This window comes from Aotus nancymaae, unplaced genomic scaffold, assembly GCF_030222135.1.
Source record: "Aotus nancymaae isolate 86718 unplaced genomic scaffold, 86718_ANA_hifiasm-v0.15.2.pri h1tg000010l, whole genome shotgun sequence".
Taxonomy (NCBI): Eukaryota; Metazoa; Chordata; class Mammalia; order Primates; family Aotidae; genus Aotus; species Aotus nancymaae.
The window spans coordinates 71,811,773-71,838,307 of NW_026988421.1; the positions used below are offsets into that span (position 1 = coordinate 71,811,773).

Consider the following 26,535-nt stretch of genomic DNA (forward strand, 5'->3'; position numbering starts at 1 on the left):
ACACAGGAGAGTCCTCTGCTTGTCCTTTAGTTAAAAAAAAATTTTTTTTAAATGACACTCTGCCATTGGCTTTCTCAGTGACTTGGGTACATCTGAGCCTACCTTTGTATAATGTGTGAATTTGCCACTGTACAGCCTGTTTCTGAGTGAGATGAGAGCCATGGACATTTGTGCTCTGTGACCAGAGTGTCTTGAGGCCCCTTCCTTCAAGGTCACAGATGCCTCCTGTGAGTAGGGTGAACATGTAATCCGGGTTCAAATCAGAAAACTTGAGAGTAAGAGAGAGTTTATTGGGAATTTTGCCAGAACAACAGGGGTACCCCAGGCCTGTCCTGTGTAAAACTGGGCCTGTGGCCTCCCTGCCCAAGAGAGGGAAGACAAGCCCAACCAAGGTGGAAAGATCAGCTCTCTTCCCCTACCACTGTGTATGGCATCTTTGCAGGTGGGGTCTTATTCTCTTCATCTGACCTTTATTATGCTCCTCTTTATAGAGGACTTACCACCTCCCAGGATAGTCTGCTGTTCGTGGGCTTTTCTGACTGATGGAGAATTGCCCGTATTTGAGTTGAACTCTGTGTCTGTGATATCAGACCCTGAGCCCTGATCCCTAGATCTTAAGGCAAATGATTTCTTCACTTCCATCTCGGTAATGCAGTCAAAAGGGAAAAGTCTAGTGTTTTAATAATGTGTATGGTGTATTTTTGTTTTCAGTGTTGGGAAGGTGTCCCTTTTTCTCTTTAAGTAATATTTAATAAACTTTTGTAATTGCTTGGAAATTCATAAAGGCTAAACAAAGCATCCCAGGTTTACTGCATTCCCTCTTCCGTGCCCCAGCATCCTGTTTGCAAGCACACAGTTTTATATCCTGTGAGCAGTATCCTTGCAGTCTTGAGATTTTCACCTCAGCATCTACTAATATAGAACATTCCAGGTTGCAACGTTATCTTTCCAATTGTATTTTTAGAAATTCCCATATTGGACATTTAGGTTGTTTCCAATTTTTTTGCTATCCTAGATAAGGATGCAGTGATTAGTTTGTGTAATACACATTCTTCCCTTTAGGGAAGGGAGGGAAATTATTCGCTGAGATAGATTCCCAGGAGTGAGATTAAATGGGTCACAAGGTGTGTACATTGTTTTGACTGCCTGACATATAGTCAAAATTACATCTCCAGAATGATTGCCCCAATTCACAGAAAATTGACTGTCTTTTGGCACAGAGGGTGTGTGTGTGTGTGTGTGTGTGTGTGTGTGTGTGTGTGTGTGTGTGTATTTCTGCATTTAGACTTGCCAAGACAGAGGGCAAGGATTGCTTAATCAGAAACTCCTCTAGAACTTAAGGAGTGGCCTGTGGTACTGATCCCTGCAGGGCCTCAACCCCTGATCTCCCCCACTTAGGCAAGTGTGAGGCTGGGACTGCCAGTTTGGGATCACTGAGGAAGGCATATTCAGGGTGCTCTGAGATTATTCCTTGGCACGTAGGACTGTTAAATGCTTGCACGTACTTTCAAGTCTACGTAGCTTGGTGTGCTTGTATAACTCTGTCTCCTTGGCTGGTAAATAATCAGCATGGCATAGTCTACAGGAGTGATTTTTCTTATTTGTACTTTTTTTCTTTAATGGAAATCCTTTTTATAAAGATCATCTCTATTGATATTTTATAAAGATCACCTCTATTGATATCTGATAGAATAACATTTATTCATTTTAACTGTACAGTTTGATGACAGCTGTACATGCCACATAACCACTATCATCACCATGGAGATATAAAACATTCCCATCACCCCAGAAACTTTCCTTGTGCCCCTACAGTCATGCCCACCCCACCCCACCTCTTCCCTGGGTGATGGTTATTCTGCCTCCTATTTGCTATAAAGTAAACTCTTGTATCTGATGTTTTTTAGTTAGGTGATGCTTTCTCTGTTTTCTCTTTTTAATTACTTTTTAAAAATCTTTTGAAATTATTTTTTATTTTTTAATTGTACAACATACATAACAGAAAATTTGTCACTGAAACCATTTTAAGTGGATAGTTAATTAGCATTAAGTACATTCACATTCACCTTGATTGCTGCTCTTATTTTTATTATTTCTTCCTTTCTACTTTGGGATTATTTGCCTTTTTCTTAGCTACTTAAAGTGGAAGATTAGATCACTGATTTTTAGATCCTTTTTTCCTAATGTAAATAGTTGAAGCTGTGCATTTTCTGCATCCCAGACATTTTGATATGCTTTCACTTGATTTTGTAAAAATATTTTGCATATGCATACTCTGTGAACTATGTCACCTTCCACCCCCAGGTTAACTTCAAAAGTTTCTCCTTTTATTCTGGATTTTAGCATTTATACATGCTGGTATTGTTTTATTTGTGTATATTCTGTTTGGGGTTCATTGGGCCTTTGAGATTTGTGGGTTTATAGTTTTCATCAGATTTGGAATATTTTAGCCATTATGTTTTCAAATGCACACCCCTCTTCTCCCCTTCCCACTCCCATTTTCCTAGGATGTTGTTTATCTAGGTCACAGAGGCTCAGTTTAGTTTTTGATTTTGTTGAGTGTTTTCCCTCTCTCCTTTAGTTTAGTTTCTGTGGCTTTGTCTTCAGCTTGACTGATTTTTTTCTTCTGTAGTGTCTCATTGGCTGTTAAACCCATCTAGTGAAGTCTTCATTTCTAATATTGTGGTCTCTATTTCTAGTAGTTACATTTGGGTCTTTTTTATGTCTCTGATTTCTTTCCTCATCATATTTATGTTTTCCTTTAAATCCCTGAACATATTTACAATACCTGTTTTGAAGTCATTGCGAATTCATCTTCTCTGTCATACTTGTGTCTTTTATTTACTGATTTTTTTCTCTTATAGCTCACTTTTTTCCTTTTCTTGCCTATTTAGTAACTTTTGATTGAATGTTAGTTATAGTTTTTCCACGAAGTATTCTTCCCTAACAGTATGAAGTCTTTTGTGTCTGACATCTTTCATTAAATATCATATGTGAGATTCATTCATGCAGTTGTATATAGTTGTAGATCATTTATTCTTGTTGTGTAATAGTCTATTGTGGGGATATAACAATTATGTTATTTACAGTTTTAGGCTATTAAGACCTGTTACAGTGATATAAAAACATACCAGCGTTGGAGACCTGAGTATAGGGGTATCCCAGGGTTCGTGTGGCTGAGCAAGAGGAAATCCTGTCTTTCGTCTCCAGGTCCAGATGGTTTTAGTGTGATAGTTTAGTGCTGAGCTTGGCAGACTATGACTTGCAGTTGAAACCTGGCCTTTCGCCTGTTTTTTGCACATACAATTTTATTGGAACACAGCCACACCCATTCATTTACGTATTATCTATGGCTGCTTTCCCATTATAACAGTAGAGTTGAGTAATTGCTACAGGGATCATCCAGCACACAAAGTTGAAAATATTTACTGTTTGGCTTTTCACAGAACTGCTGACCACTGCTTTAGTATCTTGGTTTTCTACTCACTGTTTATCACTGAACTGTGCCAAGGTTAGGGTGGGGGTTCCCTCTCTCCCAGGGGCGCTGCCTGTCACCTCTCTTGAGTGGCTCTGCTCCCTCTGCCTTCCTTCCTTTCCAGGGCCTTGACACAGGTTCCTGGGCAGGGCTCAGTGGGGCTCAGCTCCTTGTTATCTGGCAATACAGAGACAGCTGTGGAAGCTGCTTGTAGAGCCCTTTACACAGTCCTTCCCCACACTGGGGCCCTCACATGGGTTCACTGGCTCTGCTGGGAGGGCACATGTATTGCTTTTTCTCAGAACCACCCTTCCGGCAGGAGGAAAAGCTGGGGTGTGATAGCTGTGTGACCCTGTTCAAGGCACCTCCTGCTTTGGACTCTTGTTTCCCGCTGTCATAAGGAAGCTGAGCCCCAGCATCCCTTCCGGCTCCCAGACTTCCCAGACTCCCACTGACAAGTGACTTGGTTCAGACTTTCAATGTATGACAGGTAACTGCAGCTCCTGCCTTGGCCCACTGGGCTCTAAGGGCCAGGTTGGGTCTGGGGTCCGCACCTTCTGGTGCTTTTTGATCTCAAGTTCAGTTGAATCATCAGCATTTCAAGTGGCCACAAGTAACTCTGTTGTTCCCTGAGTGTCCCAGGCCTGGATTCGGGATTTCCTATTCTGGAGAGTGCCAGGACCGTAGAGTTTCTGTCTGGTGTAATTTATGATGGCAGAGCTTAGCCAGTGGGAGGTACATGGGTCCTTGGAGGTCATCGGTCTCCTGCTGCTTATTTTGCAGGTTGGCAGACTGAGGCCAGGAGAGGGAGGGCTTCCTCGAGGCCCTGACTCTGTGAGTTAGGGATAGAGCTGAGTCTCAGTCCTGGCTTCCTCCACTCCCTGCTGTTTTCTTTCCATCATCCTTTCCTACCTCACTTGAAAAGCCTCCAGAAGGCCCTGTTTCCCAAAGCTCTGCTTCACTGTTGTCTCCCGAAGCCCAGTAAAACAGGTGCTTCTGGAAAGGAAGACTTTGTCTTAGGACAGAGGCTGGTACTGGAAGTAATTGGGGGTGGGGTACAGAAAACCAATGTCGAGAGAAGGAGACTCAGTGTCTTCAGGACAGCAGATGCTTGTGGCATATCTTTGAACGCCCCTCATGTTTCTGCTCTGCCTGCCCTGCAGGAGGGCATGGCCACCTTGAGACTGGCTCTGTGCCTGGAGTAAGCACTTCATATAGAATCTTCTTTCAGTCTTTACAACCTTCCTGTGACCTAGGAAAGATCATCCCTGTTTTGTAGAGAACACAGGCTCAGAGAAGGTCTTACACTTGCATGAGGCCCTGTCACTAGGCAGCTGCAAAGCAGAGACTGGACCCAGGGCTGGCTTTGTTCAGGGGAAGAGGCTCCGTGAATGTCAGCCTGAGTCAGCGTGTAGATTGTGCAAGACCCGGAGGCCAGCAGGGCAGAGCCTGAGAGTATCGCCTGCTGCTCATGGTTCCCCTTGATCTTGCTGAGGAAAGGCCTCTGGGGCCTGCAGGAGTTGCCAAGTGCTTTTGTGCATGCTTAAATGAAATCTTGCAAGGAGCCAAGGCCATTAAATCATGGGTGAGAGGCTGCCGTTGACCTGCTTGGAGCTGCATCTTTCTCTTCCAGTTCAGCAAGGCCTGGCCGGGTGTCTGCACTTCCTTTGTGACTTGATCGTGCTTGGGTAAAGTGTCACATGCTTGCTCATGTAGTAAGTGGATTTCTTGTGTTTGGACTCTGGCTGGAGCAGCCCAGAGTGCCCCAAGAGGACCTTCTGCCTTCTTTCACAGGGACATTTGCTTAAGGTGAAAGGTCAATATTGAATCTTCCCAATGACCCACAAAGAGGCCCTGCTGCCTTGTCCACCTACCCTGATTGGGACACAGAGTGGTCTCACCACATGACAGTGTGGGTCATTTGGCTTTAGAGCTGTACAACCCCAAAACCTGCCTGTGGAACTCCTACATCCCTGGGCCCTTGTGTGAATGCCCCTGTGTGGAAGGCTTGGGCTGCTGCTCATTCTTCCTGGCCTGAGCAGCTGCTCTGTGGGTGGTGAGATAATGTGTTTCCAGGGTCAGAGGCATCCGGGTTTGGTTCTTATGTCTGCCACTAGCTAGCCATGTGACCTTGCGCAAAGGACCAAACTGCTCTACATTTGAGCTTTCCCATCTGAAAAATGAGGGTAATTGGGCCAGTGTTATGGGACACGGAGGGATAGCCTTTGGTGCATTAAATGTTTAATGCAGTGCATAGCTCCCAGGAAAGGGCCATTATTTGCGGTGACCACAGTAGTCTAGGTGCTCGCTGGTCTAGGCAGACAGAACGCTGACCTCCTCTTGAGTTTGGCCGGAGCTGGGCCCCGTTCTTCAGTAGGGAATTCAGTTAGGTCATAGGAGGGAGACAAAGAAAGTTACTTGAGGCTGGAGGGCATTCAGCTGAACCCTCACTCCCAGAAGATTGGCAGCCAGGGCTTACCCGGCCTGGCCCCATGGACCATCTGCTGCAGAGTTCCAGGGAAGGGTTCTGTTGGGGTGAAGTGGGCCGGTGACCCGGTTCATTCATGGCACTGTTATGTGAGCGCCCAGGTAGGTTACTTACTCTATCTGGTCCTCCCTCAGTCTCCTGGTCTCTGAAACCAGGATTGTCGGTGCTCAGAGCTCCTGCCCTGGGCCACTGTTCATTGAACGCATGATCTGACATGTGACCCCCAAGTTCTTGTCTTTCCGGTGTGAGTTAACTTTAGTTCTTCCTTTAAAATAGAATGGAAAACAACACAAGCCCTTATTCTTTTTTTTTTTTTTGAGATGGAGTTTCGCTCTTGTTGTCCAGACTAGAGTGCAGTGGCTCACCGCAACCTCCACCTCCTGGGCTCAAGCAATTCTCCTGCCTCAGCCTCCCGAGTAGCTGGCATTACAGGCATGCGCCACCACGCCCAACTAATTTTGTGTTTTTAGTAGAGATGAGGTTTCTCCATGTTGGTCAGACTGGACTTGGACTCCTGACCTCAGGTGATCCTGCCCTCCTTGGCCTTCCAAAGTGCTGGGATTACAGGCATGAGCCACCACGCCCAGCCAAGCCCTTATTCTTAGAGCTGAGAGAAGGAGAACTGCACATAGTGGTGGGGAGCTGGCTTCCCCAGCCCACAGACAGTCAGCCAGGGCTTTCCTGGGGTGGGGGGCCTTGGGAAGAATAGCAAGCTGGGGAGGGTGTGGGCTGTGGCCCATATGCAGAGTGGTAAGTGGCCCTGTGTTTGGGGAAGTGGCGATTGGAACAGAGGTGAGCAGGAGTGGGTCCCTGAGGGTGGAGATTTGAACTACTCTTGAGATCGAGGGTCTTTTTTGAGAACTTGTGCAGAGCAAAATTCCTTTTGTGAAACCAGTCACCTCTTCCCATTCTATCTATTTAGTCATCTAGGAGAACAATTAAAGCAGCACCTCAGCATGAATTCACAGGAACCTGTTAATATAGATGGAGCTGAGGCTGGTTTTTTTGGGGTGGGGGAGACCTGGTCTCACTCTGTCACCATTCAGGCTGGAGTGCAGTGGCGCAATCTCAGCTTACTGCAGCCTTGACCTCCCGAGTTCAAGCAGTCCTCCCACCTCGGCCCTGATAGCTGATAGTACAGACATGGGACACCACACCCGGCTAATTTTTTAAAAAAACATTTTTAAAATAAGATGGGGTCTTTCTGTGTTGCCCACGCAGGTCTTGAACTCCTGGGCTCAAGCAATCCTCCTGCCTCAGCTACCCAAATTGCTGTGAGCCACTGTGCTCAGCCTGAGGCTGGTATTAATGTGGGAAATGATAGAAGTCAAGGTGAGAGAAGGAGTGAGCTGTGAGTGGGGAGGAGAGAGGAGAGAGGAGAGTTCCAGCAGTGGTTTTGTTGAGTGTTTTTAAGGTGGACTCTTCTCTCCTGTCTCATGTGGCACCAGAGGATGAGTGGACAGTTAAGAGAAGCAGTTAGTCAGTGGCTGGAATGTCTGTTGGGAATGCTGGATGGGGCATCGGCCTCTGGGCTTGTTCTGCTCTGACCAGAGGCAAATGCCCCTGTGTAGAGCTTGACCATGGACCTGGGCCAGGCTGGGCTTTTCTTGGCCCGCATTTGCTCTAAATGCCTTTGGATCGAATTATACCCAGAAATGTGCCTGAGGGTAGTAGCTAGAAGGACCCAGGCAAGCACTGTCCTGGTCTTGGGCCCTGTGCCTACTATGGGGCCAAGTCCTCCAAGTTATTGGGCTGCCACTCTGAACAAAACAGATAACATCTCTGCCCTCAGGATGGCTTAGCTGGGGATCTGGGATCAGTGCTGCGAAGAAAATCAACAGAGGAGGTCACACGTGGCAGGTAGGGAGCAGTTCCCATGCAGAGTGGTAAAAGGAGGCCTTGAATGTAGTGAGGGAGGAGCCAGGAATGGATATGGAGGAAGAGAATTCCAGGCTGGGGGAAGTATCCAGGCTCTGAGGCAGGGGTGAGTTTGATGACTTTAAGAAACAGCCGAAATGCCAGGGTAGCCCAGGGAGTGGCGCTGGAGCAGGGATGGGGGAAGGAGATACCATGGGAGATGTGCACCAAGCCTGGCTGCAGAGGCCTTGGGGGCTGTGGCAGAGGGCGTGCATTTCATTCTAGGTCTGCATGGGAAGTCACTGCAGAGTTTCGAGGAGGGGAGTTCCTGGTTCTGTATTTTTGAAGGATCAGTCTTGTTGCTTGGGGACCCATGAGGAGCCTTCTGTGGGATCCAGACGAGTGAGTGGAGCCGGGGCAGGTGGGAGCAGAGACTCTGGAGGAAAGCCGGTTGAATACACTGTATTTGGAGGCAGAAGCAGCAGAGGATCGTCTGGGGGAGTGTGGGGCAAAAGAGGAAGAAGACACCAAGCCTGGGGTCTGGGTTTTCTCTCTTACACTGGCTGGGTGGACGGTGGTGCCACTGAATGAGTCGGAGAAGAGTTGTGGGGAGCTGGGTTGGGGTTGGGGGACCAAGGCTGCATAGTGGGGCATGGTGAGAGTGAAATATCATTAGCTGTCTTAGGAGGACAAGTGAAGTAGACGTTAGGGTATTTGGCCTGGGGCACGGCCACAACTGGAGATCTGGGTGTGCCAGTCGGCAGTGTATAGATGGTATTTTGGTCGGCAGTGTATAGATGGTATTTAAACCTTGTGAATTACAAGATCATCTAGAGGGCTAAGGGTAGGGTGAAGGAGCTAGGACTGTGAGTGAGGCCCACCAGCATCTAGAGGGGTCTGAAGGAGGAGGAGGAGGAGCAGGGAGGAAGGCAGCCAGGGGCATATGCTTGGGGTCCCCGAAGCAGAGTGTGTCAGTGGAGTAGTTGGAGGAGGAAAGAATGACCAGCTGTGACCAGTGACCAGCCAGATACCATGAGAAAAAAGTCTTGGCCTCCAGCTTTGGTAAGAAGGAGGCAGGTCACTGGGAACCTTGAATAAGATGGGTGGGGATGGAGCTCAGCATGCCGGTGTAAGACACCTGGAGAGAGAGAGGAAGCGGTCATGCATTCCATCAAGAAAACCCTTCCCAGCTGGTCAGTTTAAGGGGAGGACCGAGAATCGGGAAATGGGTGTGGTGTGGTAGAAAAGGTCAGGAATGAGCCCAGGGAGCTCTGCCCCACATGGTGCTTTATCCAGTACTTGAGACACGGTATCTGACACTCGGGATGTACTCCGTGAATATTTGTTGAATGAATGAGTGAGGAATGAATGAAGGAACTGAGACTTGGGATTCAGCCCTCCTCCCCACTGCCCGACATTTTGGTCTTGGCCCTCCCTGGGCCCCAGTGCTCTGCTTTTGTAAATGGAGTGATTGGTTCTTGGTGAGGCTTTTTCACTTACTGTTCACAGACCATTGTGGGAGCCAGCAGTGGGAAGCTATGAACCCTCTGAAATTTCATACAAAATACCGGGCATATGTGCATTTTCTTTTCTTTTCTTTTTTTCTTTTTTTCTTTTTTTTTTTTTTTTGAGACGGAGTTTTGCTGTTGTTACCCAGGCTGGAGTGCAATGGCGCGATCTCGGCTCACCGCAACCTCCGCCTCCTGGGTTCAGGCAATTCTCCTGCCTCAGCCTCCTGAGTAGCTGGGATTACAGCATTTTCTGAAAGTGATCTGTGATCCAGAAGAGGTTGGATCACAGATCACCTTCAGGTTGGGTGAGACTTCCTGGGGCTTTCTTTGAGCCTTTTCTTTCCATTCTAGTCCTGGGGCTAGTTATTGAGTAAAATAGGCAGAAGTGGCTCAAGGCTTGAGAACTCATTGGAAAGCTGATAGTCATAGAGAAGTGTGGTCCTGTTACTTATCGTGAGATGCTGATAAATGGCAGTGAAATGCCAGTGTGGTGTAAAGTCTTCACAGAAAAACAGGAGGCAGCTTTATTAGCAGAGCCCACAATGTGTTTTGTTCTATATGGAAAAGTCCTCCCTGGTTCAGGAACCTGTGTGATGTATTTGGATGGGCCCCTTTCTGTTGTGGTGCACATGGGGTGTGGGTTCCTGCAGGTGGGAGGTTGGGGTTGGGGGTGCTTCTCTCCTGGGGTGAGCTCATTGCTTAGAGCAGGCCTGTTTTCATTCTCTAGCTAAAAACCCAGCCTATCCTGAGCACAGGTGCGCCCCCTGCTCAGTATAGATACCACGGGGAGGAGGCTCAGCCCTGGCCAGTGGATGGCCTGGGCTGCTGGGTAGCTGCTTATCTGTGCCTGGTATCTACCTCCAGGGCTGGAGAGCTGGCATATGTGGCAGAGGTGGTGCTGGTCTCTGCTTCCCCCTGTCTTCACCCTGTGGTGGTACCCGGCCCTGTGCAGCCTCATCTTGCTTTGGGAACCTCTGAGGGGACCTGGGGCAGCCCTCACAGGGGTTGATGTCTTCTTATACACCAGATAGTGCACTTATATGAATCAGGGTTGCAGAAAGGGGAAGAAACAGGGCACAGCCTGATGTCTGTGACCCATGGTCTTTCCAGGGTGGAGTCTGCTCTGGGATCTTTTCCTGTTCCCCTGCCTGGGTCATGGGGCCATCTGAGGTTGAAGGAGTTTGTCCAGACATTCAGGAAGGTGGGTTCAGGTTATCTGAAGAACCTCAATGCCCCTTTATTCTAGCATTGCCAGCCCCAGTCATCTGCAGGGCCCAAGGGGCTGTGTGTGATGTGAACTAGGAGCATGCCCTGCCTGGCAGTGTGGACTTTGCTCTATGAAGCATGGTCACAGTGCTGGTTTCTGACTTAACTTCCTCTCTCTCTCTCTCCTCTGCCCCTCTTAGTTGGCTGGAGTTGTCTTCCTTGGAGTTGGGCTGTGGGCATGGAGCGAAAAGGTAGGTATAACTGTCACAGAACGCTGAGCTTCAGGCAGCCAAAACCAGATTGATTGGACTTCATTTTCCCCTCCTCCAGTCTGTTCCCTGACAGGCATTTCTCATGCAATGTCAAGGTGTGTAGTTGTTAATCTTTACAGATACAGCACCTGCCTACTCTGCCCCCATGATAAGGTCGGCTGCTGGAGGCAGGAGCTGGGCTGTTTGGGTTTTGATCTCTGTGGATGGAGAGAGCTCAGCTCTTGCCTGCAGCTGTGCCCAGGGCAGGCATGGGGCGACCCAGGTTCCTGAACACAGGCATGCTTATTGTTGAGGCCCTTATCCTCTTGGTTGAGAGAGAGCAGGGAGCGGGTCTGGATTACGTGCCCCCAGGGTGCCCTATGGGGCAGGGGTGGTTCATTAAGCACCTCTGTGCCTCCTTGCCCAGCCTCAGAAGGGGAGGGGAGGAGGGGAGACCTGGCTCCTACTGTCTGGAAGCGCATGGGGCAGTTGCAGCTCCAGGAAGGGGATGAAACTGGAGTGGGCAGGGTGGAGCTGTGCTGCCACTTGTTGCCCTGTGGCACGGGTGCTGGGGAGGTGGTAAGGGCTGAAAAGAGCTAGGGAGGGAAGAGGGGAGGGAAGCAGTAAGGTAGAGCAGGCCTGGCCAGAAAGAGCCAGGACTAAAGCTTCTTCTAGCGTCTTGGGCCTGGGCCTTCTTCCTTCAGTGGAACTTCCCTTTGCTTCCAGCAGGAAGAGGCAGGAGAACCTAGATCTACAGGCTTTCCTGCCATGGTCTTAGGTGTGGATAAGTCCTACCTTCAAGTTTGGGCACCTTCAAAGTGGCCTGTGAACCCCTAAAGGGCAAGAACTGGAGTGCGATGTCCTTTTGCCCCAGTGACCCAGAAGCAGGTTCAGTCTGTCTCACAGCGCCACCGTGTGGCTGCCCCTGGGACTGCAGCCACCTGACTGGGTGTGGCCCTAAGTGTGGAGCTGGCTACTATAAATCCTTTGAATCTGTCCATCTAATATAGTTAAAAAGGCCAGAACCTAGTTTAGAGAGACTTTATTCAAGCACACATGTTGAGGACAGGCCTACCCAAGAAGCACAAATTCCAAAGAATGGAAGTCAGCCTTCCTGTTCGAAGTGTAGACGCTTGGGATCGTTTATCTGGACAAAGCCAGACAGAGCTTCTGTTGCCCAGGCTGGAGCGCAGTGGCTTGATCTTGGCTCATTACAACTTCCACCTTCCGGGTTCAAGAGATTCTCATGCCTCCCCTTCCTGAATAGTTGGGATTACAGGCATGTGCCACGACACCCGGCTAATTTTTGTATCTTTTAGTAGAGATGGGGTTTTGCCATGTTGGCCAGGCAGGTCTTGAACTCCTGGCCTCAAGTGATCTGCCCGCCTCAGCCTCCCTGAGCCACCACCCCCGGACACCTATGTACGTCTTAATGCATAGTCATAATGTTCTGATTAGTTGAGGCAGCTTTCAGGAAAGGTATGTTTAACATTCCACGCTGAAGATGTAATTGTCCCTGGTCTTAGATGATATCTGATCTGAGTCAGTAAAGAACAATGAAGGAAGCAGTTAAACTATAGCAGAGATCAGCGACTGGAAGTGGGGCTGTGGTCTCTCCTAGTCCCTTACCTAGCGGGAACAAAGAGGAGGAGAGTTCAACCATAATCTAAGAAACAGAATTGCAAACATGCTACATGACTCAGTCTCCAGGGCTCAGCTTCTCCCTTGGCATTTTACAAACCCTACAGATCTGTTCTCCCCATTGTGTGATGGTTTGTATTTAAATTGAAATTGAATGTAAAACAAAATTCAGCCCTTCTGTCTCACTGGCCACATTTCAAGTGCTCCATGATACCTGTGGCCAGACAGTGGGAGCATAGTCTAAAACACCTCCATCAATGTAGAAACTTATGGGCAGTGCTGCTTTGGCCTGCCCCTGGGCATATTTTCCCCAAGACTGTTCATATTGAAGCTGTTTTCATCTCAGGAGAGTAGTGTTCCTCATTAATTAGTTGCCAAATTGGGGGACTAACAAGGTTAGCCACCTGGGTGACCAGTTTGACCACAGGCCACAGGGCTCTGTTTCCCTCCAGGCCTGGAATAGTCACCCTGCAGGCTATGGAAGAAGCCTGGTGGCTGCTTGGGAGGAGCTCACAGCCTAGGTGGACAAGAATCTGCTGGTCAGAGGGGCCCCTGAGGGCATGGATGGGGCCAGACTCTGGCCTGGCTGTTAACAAGAGGACTGAGCCTGGGAAGGCAAGTCCCTGTTTTCCATTCCACCTGCACCCCCCAGGGTGGTATCCTTGATTCCCTTTCCCGGCCGATTCTGCCCTGCTTTCTCTGTTTCTTTCAGGGTGTGCTGTCCGACCTCACCAAAGTGACCCGGATGCATGGAATCGACCCTGTGGTGCTGGTCCTGATGGTGGGCGTGGTGATGTTCACCCTGGGGTTTGCCGGCTGCGTGGGGGCTCTGCGGGAGAATATCTGCCTGCTCAACTTTGTGAGTAGCCACAGAGTCAAGAGTGGGATAGGATGGAGCGGGGTACAGGTTCTGCTGGGCAGGGTTATATGTTAAGAGCAGGGGGCAACTCTTAGAAGCCTCCCCCAGGCCCCGAAGGGGAGCAGGAGGCAGCCCTTTGTACCCTGCTGTCTAGAGAAGGTGGTTCCTCACCCCAGGAGAATTAGGTACCCTCTGGGTTTTAGCCCTTGGTGGGAGGAGTCAACTGCCTGTAGGCCAGCTCTACTCCCGCTGCTTTGCCTTTTATCTTCCTTCAGAAGTTCTAAAAGAATTGTTTGTCTGCTACTCTCCTTTGCCCTTCCTGACTAAGATCAAAAGATGTTGCAAATAACCTTAAGAAATCATTTCCCTCCTCTAAGGATGTGTGAGTCTGTTGGATGTACAAGGCAGAATCCCAAATTTCCTGGCAGAACTGCAGATTACTAAGAGTTTAGTTTTATATTTAGATATAAATTCATTTTTAGTTGTATCCAGTTAAATAACACCTGGTGGGGAAAACACATTATCATATTTTGCAGTATATTTATTGTTTGTTGACTTGATTAGATCAAGCGTTCTCTTTCCTGGACTGAATTTTAAAGCAAAGCTATGAGTTTTTTCCTCATTTTTTTCTTTGATGTTTAGCATGTTGCTTTTCTGTGAACAGAGATTACATTTTGGCAGGCCTTGTGTGCATGTGTGTGTGTATGTGTGCATGTGTGTTTCCTTTTTCTTGCTTTGAAAGATTACTCCAAATTTGCCGGTTATGGCAAAACTGCTTAGTGTCTTGTATGGCCAATGATAATGGCTGTGAGAGCACAGACTGCAGGCTAGGAGTCTGCCCCGATGAGATGTGGACCTGTGGCAGCACTGGGCCCTTGCAGAATGCCACCACTGCTAGTGGCCCGGGGCAGCCGAGCTACTGGAGGGGTCTTTATGCAGCTGACGATCATATACTTTCATGCGGAGTTGGTACAGATAACACTGGCACTTCCAGAATTGTAAAGAGCCCTGCCAGGGAACTCACATGGCCTGCGTGAACTATGTGACCTCAGGCAAGCTATGTACCTAGTGACATAGTCATAGTTTTCTCATCCCTAAAGTGAGGTGACAGATACCTAGGTACTCGATGGTTGTGTGAGGGGAAGGAGTCGTCACATAGCGTCTGGGGCACAGCGTCTGTACTAAAGGAGCTGACACCCCAGGATGCCACCCTGGGTGATCCAGGTGGACAGCCATTCACTCATGTAATAGGGTTTCCTCCTTGTCCAGGGAGGAGGGCTGCTTCACAGGAAATGATTGACACATTGGCTTGGAGCTTTCTCACATTTTTTCAGTCATTTGACTGTTACCAGCAGTGTAGTGATGTGGGTACGGACAAATAGCCCCTCTTTACAGATGAAGCGAAGTTGCCTAGAGTCACCCAGCTAACAGTGTGGGATTCTCAGGGCCCCGATGTGAGACTCTCAGGTGCAGAGCCCATGCTCTGCTGCAGTGGTTCTGGGTCAGATGGAGTTGTTGGGAGTGGGGCGGGCAAGGTTGGTGGGGTGTTGACTACTGCTCCCATCCCCATCCCCTGCAGTTCTGTGGCACCATCGTGCTCATCTTCTTCCTGGAGCTGGCTGTGGCCGTTCTGGCCTTCCTGTTCCAGGACTGGGTGAGGGACCGGTTCCGGGAGTTCTTCGAGAGCAACATCAAGTCCTACCGGGACGACATCGACCTGCAGAACCTCATCGACTCCCTTCAGAAAGCTGTAAGCACCTCCCAGCGGGCCCCCCGATAGAGCATACGGCCATAGAGCATACGCCTCCCTCTGGCCTGCTGTGTGCCCGGAGCTGAGGCTAGCAGGGGCACCAGGCCTTCTCCTCTGTGGGTTTTCTGCCTGCAGTTTGGCAGACAGCAGGGAGGCCATGGAACAGGCCACCTGGCCTCTGGTTTGTTCCACTTTGCCGGCTTGCGGTTGCCCAGCAGGCCAACCCTTTCCCATTGGGATTGGGCAGGCAAGTCCAGCTGCACCCAAGGCCACCCATGCCAACATGTCTGGCTCTCCTCTTTGGGACCTAGATCTTTCCAGTCCTGCTCAATAGCCACTTGGGCTACAATCATCCTTAGGCGCTGCATACCGTGAGGCACAGCTCCTTCCCCCAGGCTTGTGACTCACCGTCTGAGGCTATTCCTGCCCTCTTCCTCCCTGGGACCTTTTCCCCTTCCTGTTTGAGAAGGCAGGGCTGCCTGGAGGAAGCTTTGTCAGATCTAGCGGAATGTGACCTCCCTAGAATATGTCCCCAGGGGTTTATCTAAGCAGTCCCAGGCTGTGGCTTTTACTCCATCTGGTCCCCATCCCCCTTATTCCTCTCATGTGTGGCTGCACCTGGAGGCTTGGATCGTAGCTGTCCCAGCCCCCCAGGGAGGAACCCCCTCCCTGGGCACGTCAGCCTGTGCAGTGCAAGGCTCTTGTTTGATCTTTGCGCTGCCAGAAAGCCTAGCTTCTTTAAAAACTTTTCATATGGAACACTTTGGTTTTGAGAAGAAAATAACTTAGAAAACATTAAAAAATGGCCGGGCGCGGTGGCTCAAGCCTGTAATCCCAGCACTTTGGGAGGCCAAGGTGGGTGGATCACGAGGTCAAGAGATCGAGACCATCCTGGTCGACATGGTGAAACCCCGTCTCTACTAATACAAAAAATTAGCTGGGCACGGTGGTGCGTGCCTGTAATCCCAGCTACTCAGGAGACTGAGGCAGGAGAATTGCCTGAACCCAGGAGGCAGAGGTTGCGGTGAGCCGAGATCGCGCCATTGCACTCCAGCCTGGGTATCAAGAGCGAAACTCCATCTCAAAAAAAAAAAAAAAAAGAAAACATTAAAAATCTATGATTGACTCTCATTATTAACCAAAATTTGTTCATCTTTATTTCATGTATTATGGGATCCAGCAAAACCCATTTATGGGACTAAAGATTCTGCCTGTATTGTTATTACTAATGCGTGTTAGTCTGTGAAAGTCACCAAATCCCAGCCCTGTTCGGATGCCTCTCCTTTCTTTTCTGTTCAGTGCCATCGTCCTCTTCATTTCACATAGCCTTGGCTTGCTGGTCTCAGCCTGCTTAGGTTGTGGTTCGGACCCGCACTGTCTTAAAAACATAGTAGTTTTCTCCATTGACTTCTTTTTCTTTTAAAAATGAAACTTCCCAGAGGAGGGATTCAGTAAATTACAGAGCTTCCTTGGGGTGAAATTTCAGGTAATCACTAAAGCAAGTGGAACAGTAGAGGTGTGGGGGGAGATGATTTACCTGAGAGGTAGACAAAATAAAAAACCAGAAATCGCTGTTGTCATTTTTCTTTCTTTTTTCTTTTTTTTTCTTTTGCGACCAAGTCTTGCTCTGTCTCCCAGGCTGGAGTGCAGTGGTGCGATCTTGGCTCACTGCAACCTCCGCCTTCCAAGTTCAAGGATTCTCCTGCCCCAGCTTGCTGAGTAGCTGGGATTACAGGCACCTTGCCACCATGCACGGCTAGTTTTTTGTATTTTTAGTAGAGACGGGGTTTTGCCATGTTGATTACAGTGGTCTTGAACTCCTGACCTTGTGATTGGCCTGCCTCAGCCTCCCAAAGTGCTAGGATTACAGACATGAGCCAATATGCCCGGCCAGCTGTTTTTTGTAAAAAGGTGAAAAGGGGAATTTGCTTGTGAGTTTCTCAGGGAGGAAGAACACTGCACACTAGGAAGCGTTCTCTTGTGGTGAGAAGAGGACCACGCCAAGGTGCCGAGGGGGCCTGCAAGGAGAGGAGGCCACTCTCCTCTCCTTTGAGGAGACTGGAAGGAGGAGTCTCCTTTGAGGAAACTGGGAAGAAGGGCAAGCTCCTTGCTGAGGAGGGCGAGGGCTGGGTTTGTTGTGCCCAGCAGTGGGGCCAGGGAGCTCCACTGAGCCAGCCATGCTGGGTTAGATTGAGGAAGCACCGTGGCCCCAGAGATACCTTCACTGCCATTTTGTTTTTATTTATTTGTTTTTGTTATTTTCTTTCACACATCAAAAGGGCAAGTTCTCTTCTTCACCCCCCTCCCCCCTCCCCCCTTCCTTTCTTCCTTCCTTTTTCTTCTTTTTCTTCCTTTCTCTTTCTTTTCTTTCTCTCTCTCTTTCTTTCTTTCTTTTTCTTTCTTTCTTTCTCTCTCTCTCTCTCTCTCGCTTTCTCTTTGTCCTTTTCTCTCTCTCTTTCTTTTCTTTTGTTTTCTTTCCCTTCTTTCTGACTGCGGGCAGGGGGGTCTTGTTGTGTTGCCCAGACTTGTTTCCAGCTTCTGGGATCAAGTCATCGCACCACCTCGGCCTCCTGAGTCACTGAGACTACAGGCCTGAGCTACCGCACCCAGCTGTTTTCTTCTCAAAGGGCTGCCTGGGTTGCCAGCTTAGCATCTCTGCACATGGGAGGTAGCTGGGCGGGCCTTGATTTCTCTGCATGATAGATGCCAGCAGACTTAGCCTGACCTCACCAAGAATGCTGCCCTGTGCTGGGCAGCTATGGGCCTGTCTTGGAGCCTTTGACAGTTCTGGCTTCTGTGGTTGCAGAACCAGTGCTGTGGCGCGTATGGCCCTGAAGACTGGGACCTTAACGTCTACTTCAACTGTAGTGGCGCCAGCTACAGCCGAGAGAAGTGTGGGGTCCCCTTCTCCTGCTGCGTACCGGATCCTGCGGTGAGTTGACTTGTGCTGGCCTTTCTTGAAGCCCACAGCTTTCCTGACTCTTGTGCTCTGGGATAGTCTCTCAAGCAGGTCGGAGGAGTAGGTGTACTCTCTCCACACCCTCCTCAAGGCTGCCGCAGCTCAGAAATCCAATACTTGTACATTCTAGGAACATTGCTTGCATGACCCACCCTGGCCTTGGTGTTCTGGGTGAGGCAGGAGAAAAACAGTATTATTCCTACCTGGAGGGCTCTCACTCGGGGTAGCTGGCCAAGAGCTATGAGGGAAATAAGGCCTGCTTAGCCATCTTCACTGTTCTTTTTCTGGAGCAAATGCCTAGAACTCAACAGCACACAGTGGCTGTGGGCACACATCATTAACTGGGGAACAGTAGTGGAGAATTCTTTTCTGTTTTTTTGTTTTTTTTTGAGACAGGATCTCACTCTATCGCCCAGGCTGGAGTGCAGTGATGCTATCTCGGCTTACTGCAACCTCCGCCTTTCAGGTTCAAATGAGTCTCCTGCCTCAGCCTCCAGGGTAGCTGGGATTACAGATGCATGCCACCATACCCAGCTAATTATTTTCTGTTTTTTTTGTGTGTGTGTTTTTTTTTTTTTTGAGACAAGGTCTCACTCTGTCGCTCAGGCTGGAGTGCAGTGGCGTGATCTCAGCTCTCTGTACAACCACTGCTTCCCTGGGCTCAAGCAATTCTCTGGCCTCAGCCTCCGGAGTAGCTGGGATTACAGATGCACACCACCATACCCAGCTAGTTATTTTCTGTTTTTTTTTGTGGTGGTTTTTTTTTTTTTTTTTTTTTGGTGACAGGGTCTCACTTTGTAGCTTAGGCTGGAGTACAGTGGTGCAATCTCAGCTCATTGTGCAACCACTGCTTCCCTGGGCTCAAGCAGTTCTCCAGCCTCAGCCTCCCGAGTAGCTGGGACCACAGGCTTGAGCCACCACACCTGGCTAATTTTTGTATTTTTTGTAGATGGGGTTTTACCATGTTGCCCAGGCTGGTCTTGCACTCCTGGGCGCAAAGCGATCTGCCCATCTTAGCCTCCCAAAGTGCTGGGATTACAGATGCGGGCCACTGCACCTGTCCTGTCCTTTCTTTACCTATTTTCATTCCTAATCCAAGGTCAGCATTCTTGGGTTCCAGAAGCTGAGCTCTTGGGGTGACCTGTGAAGGAGCTCTGAATTTTGCCTGAACTGAGCCTGAGCAGAACTGGGCCTGTTACCAGCTCTCGGTACAGTTACGTAAAGCCAGGTACTGGGTTACGGGCTCTTAGAGGGCAGAGCATCACCACTCTTATATAGGCAAGTTCTGCAGCCCAGGAGAGGCTCAGATATGCTGAAGTTGCACAGATCTTCTGAGGTCTCCACTGTGACTGTGAAATGTACCAGTCTCATAAGTGTTACTTTTGGCACGTATAGTTCATACCTCCAAATATAGATCTTACCTCCTAGCAAGGGCCCAGGGCCCCCCCAACCCCAGGCCAAATCTGGCCTGCTATTTTTCCATGACCTGTGAGCTAAGAATGCTTTCAGGTGTTTTTAAATCGTTGGAAATAAATCAAAAGAAGTATTATTTGTGACATGAGTATTATATGAAATTCAAATTTCAGTGTCCATAAAGTTTTCTTGAAATACAGCCATTCCTGTTTGTTTTATATTGTCAGTGCTTGCTGTCATGCAACAAAAGCAGAGTTGAGTCTGTGTCTGAAATAGTCACTCTCTAGCCCTTCTACAGAGCATCTAGGGTGATACTCTGCCCTCTAAGAGAAAGTTTGCCACCCTGTCCTGGCCCGAAGGATTAGTTGGCAGCGTGATTGAAGGACATGATCTGTAATGGAATTTGCACAATTGTTTACTAGTGTTTGGCTGTGACTTTTCTAGAGCCTCTTACCACCAGCTTCTTGAGACACCAAAAGTAACTAATTTTTCTGCTTTTCTTGCAGCAAAAAGTTGTGAACACACAGTGTGGATATGATGTTAGGATTCAGGTGAGCACTCCAGTGTATACAACTTTGAGTTCTTTAGGTTTTATTCCCTACGGTTCAACATCTTGATGTAGTGCAAGTGCAAATTGAAGTGGGAGAACTAGGGGCAGTGAAGCTCCTGATGCCACCTAAGCTGAGCACGGGCACAGTGACACACACACACTGCTTCCTGGGTTGGCAGCAGGACTCCTAGGAGCAGTAATAGTGATTCTAAGCCTTGTGAGCTGCAGTCCCAACACCTGGGAGTTGCTGCATTTAAAGAGGTGGGATAGAAGTTTTGAGGGACAAAGACTGCATTTTTAGGAGGCTCCTTGAGTCCCAGAAGGTGTCTCTTGTTAAGGGGACAGCTGCAGGAGTGTATGTGCCTTGCTCTGGCCTCCATGTGGAGGCGGTGGTGACAAGGAAGGAGGCAGGCCTGGGGCAGGGGCGAGGCCCTGTCCTCCGGGACTTCCTTTAGGCTGTAGGGAGTGTGCTCTTGGATGCAAAGGGAAGCAAGACCTTACCCCACTCCAGTCCTTGTTCTAGCGGTCTTTGGTGATATGAATGACTGCTATTCTAAAAGGGAGGAGTCTCGAGGAATCTGCAGAGACCCCTCCTGTTCACTGTGGATACAAAGATGTGTCCCTACAGTTTGGGGAACTGTCCTCCTCTAGGGACCTGCATTTCACAGGGAGAAGCTACTATAAACTGAATGTTTGCATCTCCCCAGAATTTACATGTTGGAACTTAAACCCCAGTGTGATGGTATTAAGAGGTAAGGCCTTTGGGAGGGAATTAGGTCAGGAGGACAGAGTCCTTATGAGTGGGATGAGTGCCCTTATGAAAGAGGCTCAGAGAGTTTGTTTGTCACTCCACTGTGTGAAGACACAGTGAGAGGCTGCTGTCCACGAACCAGAAAGTGTGCCGTCATCAGATGCCAAATTTGCCAGTGCTCTGATCTTGAACTTCCCAGCCCCCAGGACTGTGAGAAAGAAATTTCTGTTGTTTATAAGCCACCTAATCTATAGTATTTTGTTATAGTTGGCTCAATGGACTAAGATAAGAACCTGTATCAACATCAGTGTCCCTAATTATGAATTTTTTTTTGCCACTTATATTAATTTGCTAAGGCTGCTGTCACAACATACCACAGATGGAAATTTAGGTCACAGCAGACATTTATTTTCTCACAGTTTGTTGGCTAGAAGTCCAAGATGAAGGTGCTGGTGGGGTGGGTGTCTTCAGAGGGCTGTGACAGAAGGGTCTGTCCCAGGCCTCTCTCCTGGCTGCAAGTGGCTGTCTCCTGTGTCCTCACGTGGCTCCCCTCTGTGCATGTCTGTGTCCTGATCTCCTCTTCTTAGCAGGATGCTTGTCATAATGGATTAGGGGCCACCCTGATGGCTTCATGTTAGCTTAATTACCTCTGTAAAAGCCTGCCTCCAAATACAATTATGTTCTGAGGTCCTGGGGGTTAGGATTTCAGCATATGAATTTTGAGGACACGATTTAGCCCCGAACACCTCTAAAGTGAATTAATGCACCATCGTGTTGCCATGGAGGAGGCTGATAGGTCAGGGGGCTGGGGCCAATCACTCTGTGTGGGTTGGGCAGGGCTGGGTGTGTGCTGGGGCGGTTACTGACGCCCCACCGGGTTCGGCACTGGAGGGAGCCGGTCAGCTGGTGACTGTTGCCTGCTGGCTCTGTTGCCTGGAGCTGAGCTTACCAGTGGGATGTCTGCTCCAAGAAGCCACCTTCCTTCCCTCCCTTCTCAGGAAACTCTGGACCCCCTTTTCCAGGTTTCCCTTTAAAGACACATCCTCCTCCAAGCCTTCAAGCCCCCTCTCTTTCTCCAGATGTGGATGTTGGGGAAAGGTATCTTGAGAAAGTTGGTCTTTAAATCTCTGGAGACCTGAAGGGAAACAGCCAGGGAGCCTTTGGTCAGACAGGTAGTATGATCACAAGGTGTCCAGCAAGGGCAGAGGCTGAGACGAGCTGGATAGTGTCTCCTGGAGAGTCCTCCGTGCCTGCCTTCCAGATCCCTCGTTCCCACCCTGCTTTGCCCTGCTCCCTGCCAGGGCTTTCTAGGGGACCGGGGTGGGAATATCGTGCTTGCCAAAGGCTCAGGCCCCTGTGGTGTTTCCCTGCAGCTGAAGAGCAAGTGGGACGAGTCCATCTTCACGAAGGGCTGCATCCAGGCGCTGGAGAGCTGGCTCCCGCGGAACATTTACATTGTGGCCGGCATCTTCATTGCCATCTCGCTGCTGCAGGTGTGTCCCAGGAGCCTGTAGGGTTGGCAGGCAGCGTTTTTTTTCATTTGAGAAGTTTGGGCCCTTAACATAGAGTGCGTGGGTGTGGTATTAAGGAACCTTGCAGAAGGAAAAAAGGGATTCCATTGGATGTCCAAGGCTGAGAGAGTGTATGTGTGTGAGCATATTGGGGAGGAGAATGGTGGCTTTCATGAATGCTACCTACAGGGGACCCCTCTGGGCAGGGGCAGGCTGGGAGAGGCTTGTGGCCCTGCACAGATCCTGTTGGTTGCTCTCTCCTGAGGGCCTAATGGGCTACAGAAGGGTCATTGCCTGTGTGGAGGTGGATGAGGAGTGTGCTTGGGGTAGGCCATCAAGCACTGCAGACGAGGAGGCAAAACTTTTGGTCAGCTGGGGCCTGAGGGTGGCCTGAGGCTCATATGTTTGCACTCATCCCAGGACCTCTCCTCCTGTATCTGGCTCTTGGGCTGGAGCTGTCAGGCATCTTCCCTGTCCATGAGACATCCTCTGAGGCCTGCTGCCTTTTATGGCATCCTTTGCCCTCCCAGGCTGTGCTTGTTCATTTGAACCAGGTTTCACACATGGGAGAATGTTGGTGGCCAAGTAGGCAGTGAGGCCTGGGGTGACTGGGCTGGTTGGTGACAGCCAGGAGAAGAACTGGCAGAGAAAGTTGAGAATTCAGTGATCAGAGAAACCAGGAGTCTTTCCAGTGCAGCTCAAGGCTTGTATTAAGAAGCTGCAGCTTTTGGGTCCACTGATGCAGTTCTTGTGTGGAAAATACACCATTTAGAAAATGTTTGACTCTGTCCTTGCCTTGAAGAGAGTGACTGAGGTGGACCCAGGGCTACCAGCCACCCACACATACCTTCTTCCTTCAAGGAAGACTAAGAATTAGGAAAAAGCAACTGGAAAAGGAAAGAAACAAGTTATTTGCAAAATGGGCAAGGGACGAATCAGACTTCAGAAGGACTGACTAGTTAAATTAGAACCACACAAAAATTTAAAGTGGAAAAAAGCCATTTCCAGAGGTCACCAAGTTCATGTTCGTCTGTTCATATTAAAAGAACATCTCCTCTCACTCCCTGCTCACCAAGGTTGGGATGGATCTTCAGACATTACCACAGCCAAAATTGGGGATGGCCTTGGTTTTATTATGGAATAGATGTTTATGGGAAACATTCAAGATGTATTATTTTGGGAACCAGAACCAGGCAGGGTGACCCTGTTATTTTTGGTTTAACCCAGGGACAGGCGTGTCTTGCCCCATGGTGTGTGACGCACTTAATCATGTTGGAGGCAGGGCAGAGTGTCTCTTTTGCTTGTGGTGCCTGTGGTTTGCCTCTTCTAGGCTCTGGGGATGTAACAAACTAGACCCCAGGACCCCCTTTTGGTGGGAGGGGCGGCTGTGCTGCGCCGCCTGCTTGTGGTACCGTCTCTTCACCCTCAGTTGCAGTGGAGGGGTGAGGAGAGGCATGCAGTAGGAGCCCCCAACTGCACCCTCCACTCCCTGCCCTCTGCCTTTGGGCCCAGCCTTGGCTGCTGACTCTGCTGGTGTTGGTTTCAGATATTTGGCATCTTCCTGGCGAGGACCCTGATATCAGACATCGAGGCTGTGAAGGCCGGCCATCACTTCTGAAGAGTGGAGTTGAGGGAGCCGAGCTGAGCCACGCTGGGAGGCCAGAGACTTTCTTTGCCGTCAGCCCTACGTCCAGAGGGAGAGGAGCCGACATCCCTGGAGCCAGCACCCCATCTTCAGCATCAGCGTGACATGACCTCTCTGTTTCTGCTTGCTGGTGCTGAAGACCAAGGGGTCCCCTTGTTACCTGCCCAAACTTGTGATTGCATCCCTGCTGGGGTCTACCCAGAGACAGAATATGTCTTTATGTGGGAGTGGTGACTCTGAAGGACAGAGAGGGCTCCTGTGGCTGCCAGGAGGGCTTGACTGAGTCCCCCTGCAGCTCAAGCACGTCTGCAGGACACCCTGGCCCCCTCTCCACTGGCGTCCAAACATCTGCTTTGGGTCATCCACATCTGTGGGTGGGCCGTGGGTAAAGGGACCCGAAGACGTGGACAGGGCATTTTTCTCCATCAAGCCAAGCAACACGGGGACCTGCCCGTAACTGGGGAGGCAGACGGGGCCCCGCTGGGCCTCTGAGTGCCATTGTGGTCTGTGGGGGCATGCACACATCAGGGGTTGTTTGCAGGATCCTCAGCCATGTTCAAGTGAAGTAAGCCTGAGCCAGTGCGTGGACTGGTGCCACGGGAGTGCCTTGTCCACTGCCCCGCCGAGTCTGCCAGCCGTTCTCCCTGTGCCAGAACTGCCTCTGGTCTGGACAGCATTAAGCCCTGATGGCGCTGGTGGGGCGGTGGACATGGTTCTTCACTGAGAGCCGGCTCTCCTTTTCTTAAAGTGTGTAAATAGTTTATTTATAGGGGTAAGAATGTTCTCACACCATTTCACTTCCTCTTCCTCTCCTCCAGCATTCTTCTTTGAGCAGCCTTACATGGTGTCCACGGCTGGAGCCGACCCTTTGAGTCCCCTTGAATGTCTTAAGAACCAGCCCATAACAGCATCTCCTTCCCTTCCATATACTGCAGCCTCCCTCCAAGCATCCCACACACAATCACTCGCCCACTCCCCAGCGTGGCCTCACTGTCTTCTGTCCTTGGTGCTACTGAAATTGTCAGCCAGAACTTGAATCCTGACCCTCCCCACTGCAAGCCCAGGGAGGCTTAGCCCAAGGTGGCCAGCCCGAAACTGTTGGCCAGGGCTTCTCTTTCGGCTGCGTACCCAGGGCTGGCCGGCCTGCCATTTGGCTCTCTCCGGAAAGCCGTTCTGCAACCAGGCCCAGGGCCAAGCCATGACCCCAGGTTGCAGCTGCTCAGAAGCTCTGGCGTTTTGTTTCGACTTAAGTGGTGACCGCCCCTCCCCCATAGGATATCAGTGGTGAGTGGTCCACCCTTGTTGTCAGGGCTGTTCTGGGGCCTGCTCTTGGAAACGAAGTCTTCTTAGATACTGTGTAACTCTCCTGGGGGTAGCTGGGACATTTGTCCAGCTGGGCTGCTTTCTAACGCTTTGCCGTAGCTCATACCACTTCTCTCCTCATCGTTCAGGGACTGAGTGCAACCTTCAGTTACTTGCTGGAGTGTACATTCTAGTGTGGTGTATACCGGTGGCTGTTGATGATGATGTCGTCATCTTTTTTTCCTTTTTCTTTTTCTTTTCTTTTTTTTTTTTTTTTTTTTTTTTACAATTTTCTGTAGACTAGGAGAAGAAGAATGCTTGTGTTTTTAGGAAGTGTGATGCTTCTCTTTGACTGCCAAACTCTTTTATGGAATATATCTTTATATTAATGCTGTTGTTTTGGTCATTTTTGTTTGGGGTCCCTATCAAGATGCTGCTATCCATCTCAGTGGTGAACGCAGCTGCCAGAGGAACCAAGGGAGAGGGTATGTAGACCTTACAGAGGGTAGATAGTAAAGCGATCCGTCAATAGCACAATCTGACTTACATTTTATTGAGTGATTTTTTTTTTTTTTAAGATTCTGTACGGCAGCACTTTCAGTTATCCCTTGTGTGCAGGCTGCAGCCAGCACAACTTGGCTTGTGGTCTATCCCCAGCTGTGTGAGCTGGAGAAACTTCAACTCCATAGGTCTAGAGGAAACATTATTTTAGGCTATTTCTGTCCACTCTGGGTGATACTATTTATTGATCCAAGCAAAAGAGCTTGGGGATGCTGAGTCAAATTGCGACAGAGTTGAGGTCTGGGCACTGCCACTGCATGAGCTGTGTGTGTCCTGGGTGTGCCGACCTGTCTGTGAAGGGAGTTGGTGACAGTGCCCACTTCACTAGATGCCTCTGGCCCAGCCTCCCATGGGGAAGTGGGTGACTGCAGACCCTGCCTGCTAGTGCGTTGGCGCTAAAACCTCCTGGAAGGCTCCTGCAGGCCTGACCCTTCTATTTCTGTAGACCTAGTTCAGGATGAAGTCTAAGTGTGACTTCTGCAGAGTTGGGTTTGTCTTTGGCCATTTTCAGCCATGTCATGTGACTGAATAATTGGATGAGGAATGGAAAGAAAGCAAGGATGAGAGCCGGGCATGTGGCAGTCTCCACGCAGCATGGGCTGTCCGCACAGAGGCACAGGGCAGGCCTCCTGTGCGCTCCCCACCCAGCACTGGCCTGCCCTGAATCCCCACCTTCCCTAGTTGGAGGCCTGCTGTGGCATCTGCACCCTCTCCTCATCCCACCATGCACATACTCACTTTAAAGTCTTGGGGTCCTTCCTGTACCCTCTCCCCGATCCCGGTCCACCCCCTTTCAGGATCTTGC

The 26,535-nt window shown here is 49.6% G+C and overlaps 1 protein-coding gene across 6 annotated transcripts in view; it reads left to right on the forward strand.

Annotated features, from left to right (window-relative positions):
• The window catches only part of TSPAN14 (tetraspanin 14), a 63,623-nt gene extending 37,917 nt beyond the window's left edge, over positions 1–25,706 (forward strand). For all 6 annotated transcript variants that reach the window (XM_012440405.3, XM_012440406.2, XM_012440404.2 and 3 more), the window contains 7 exons: positions 10,738–10,788; positions 13,142–13,288; positions 14,868–15,038; positions 17,845–17,970; positions 19,917–19,961; positions 22,085–22,204; positions 23,769–25,706. In XM_012440405.3, coding sequence (XP_012295828.1) covers positions 10,738–10,788; positions 13,142–13,288; positions 14,868–15,038; positions 17,845–17,970; positions 19,917–19,961; positions 22,085–22,204; positions 23,769–23,840 — 732 coding nt within the window. In that variant the 3' untranslated portion in view covers positions 23,841–25,706. The remainder of the gene's footprint in view (positions 1–10,737; positions 10,789–13,141; positions 13,289–14,867; positions 15,039–17,844; positions 17,971–19,916; positions 19,962–22,084; positions 22,205–23,768) is intronic.
• The last annotated feature ends 829 nt before the right edge of the window (positions 25,707–26,535 follow it).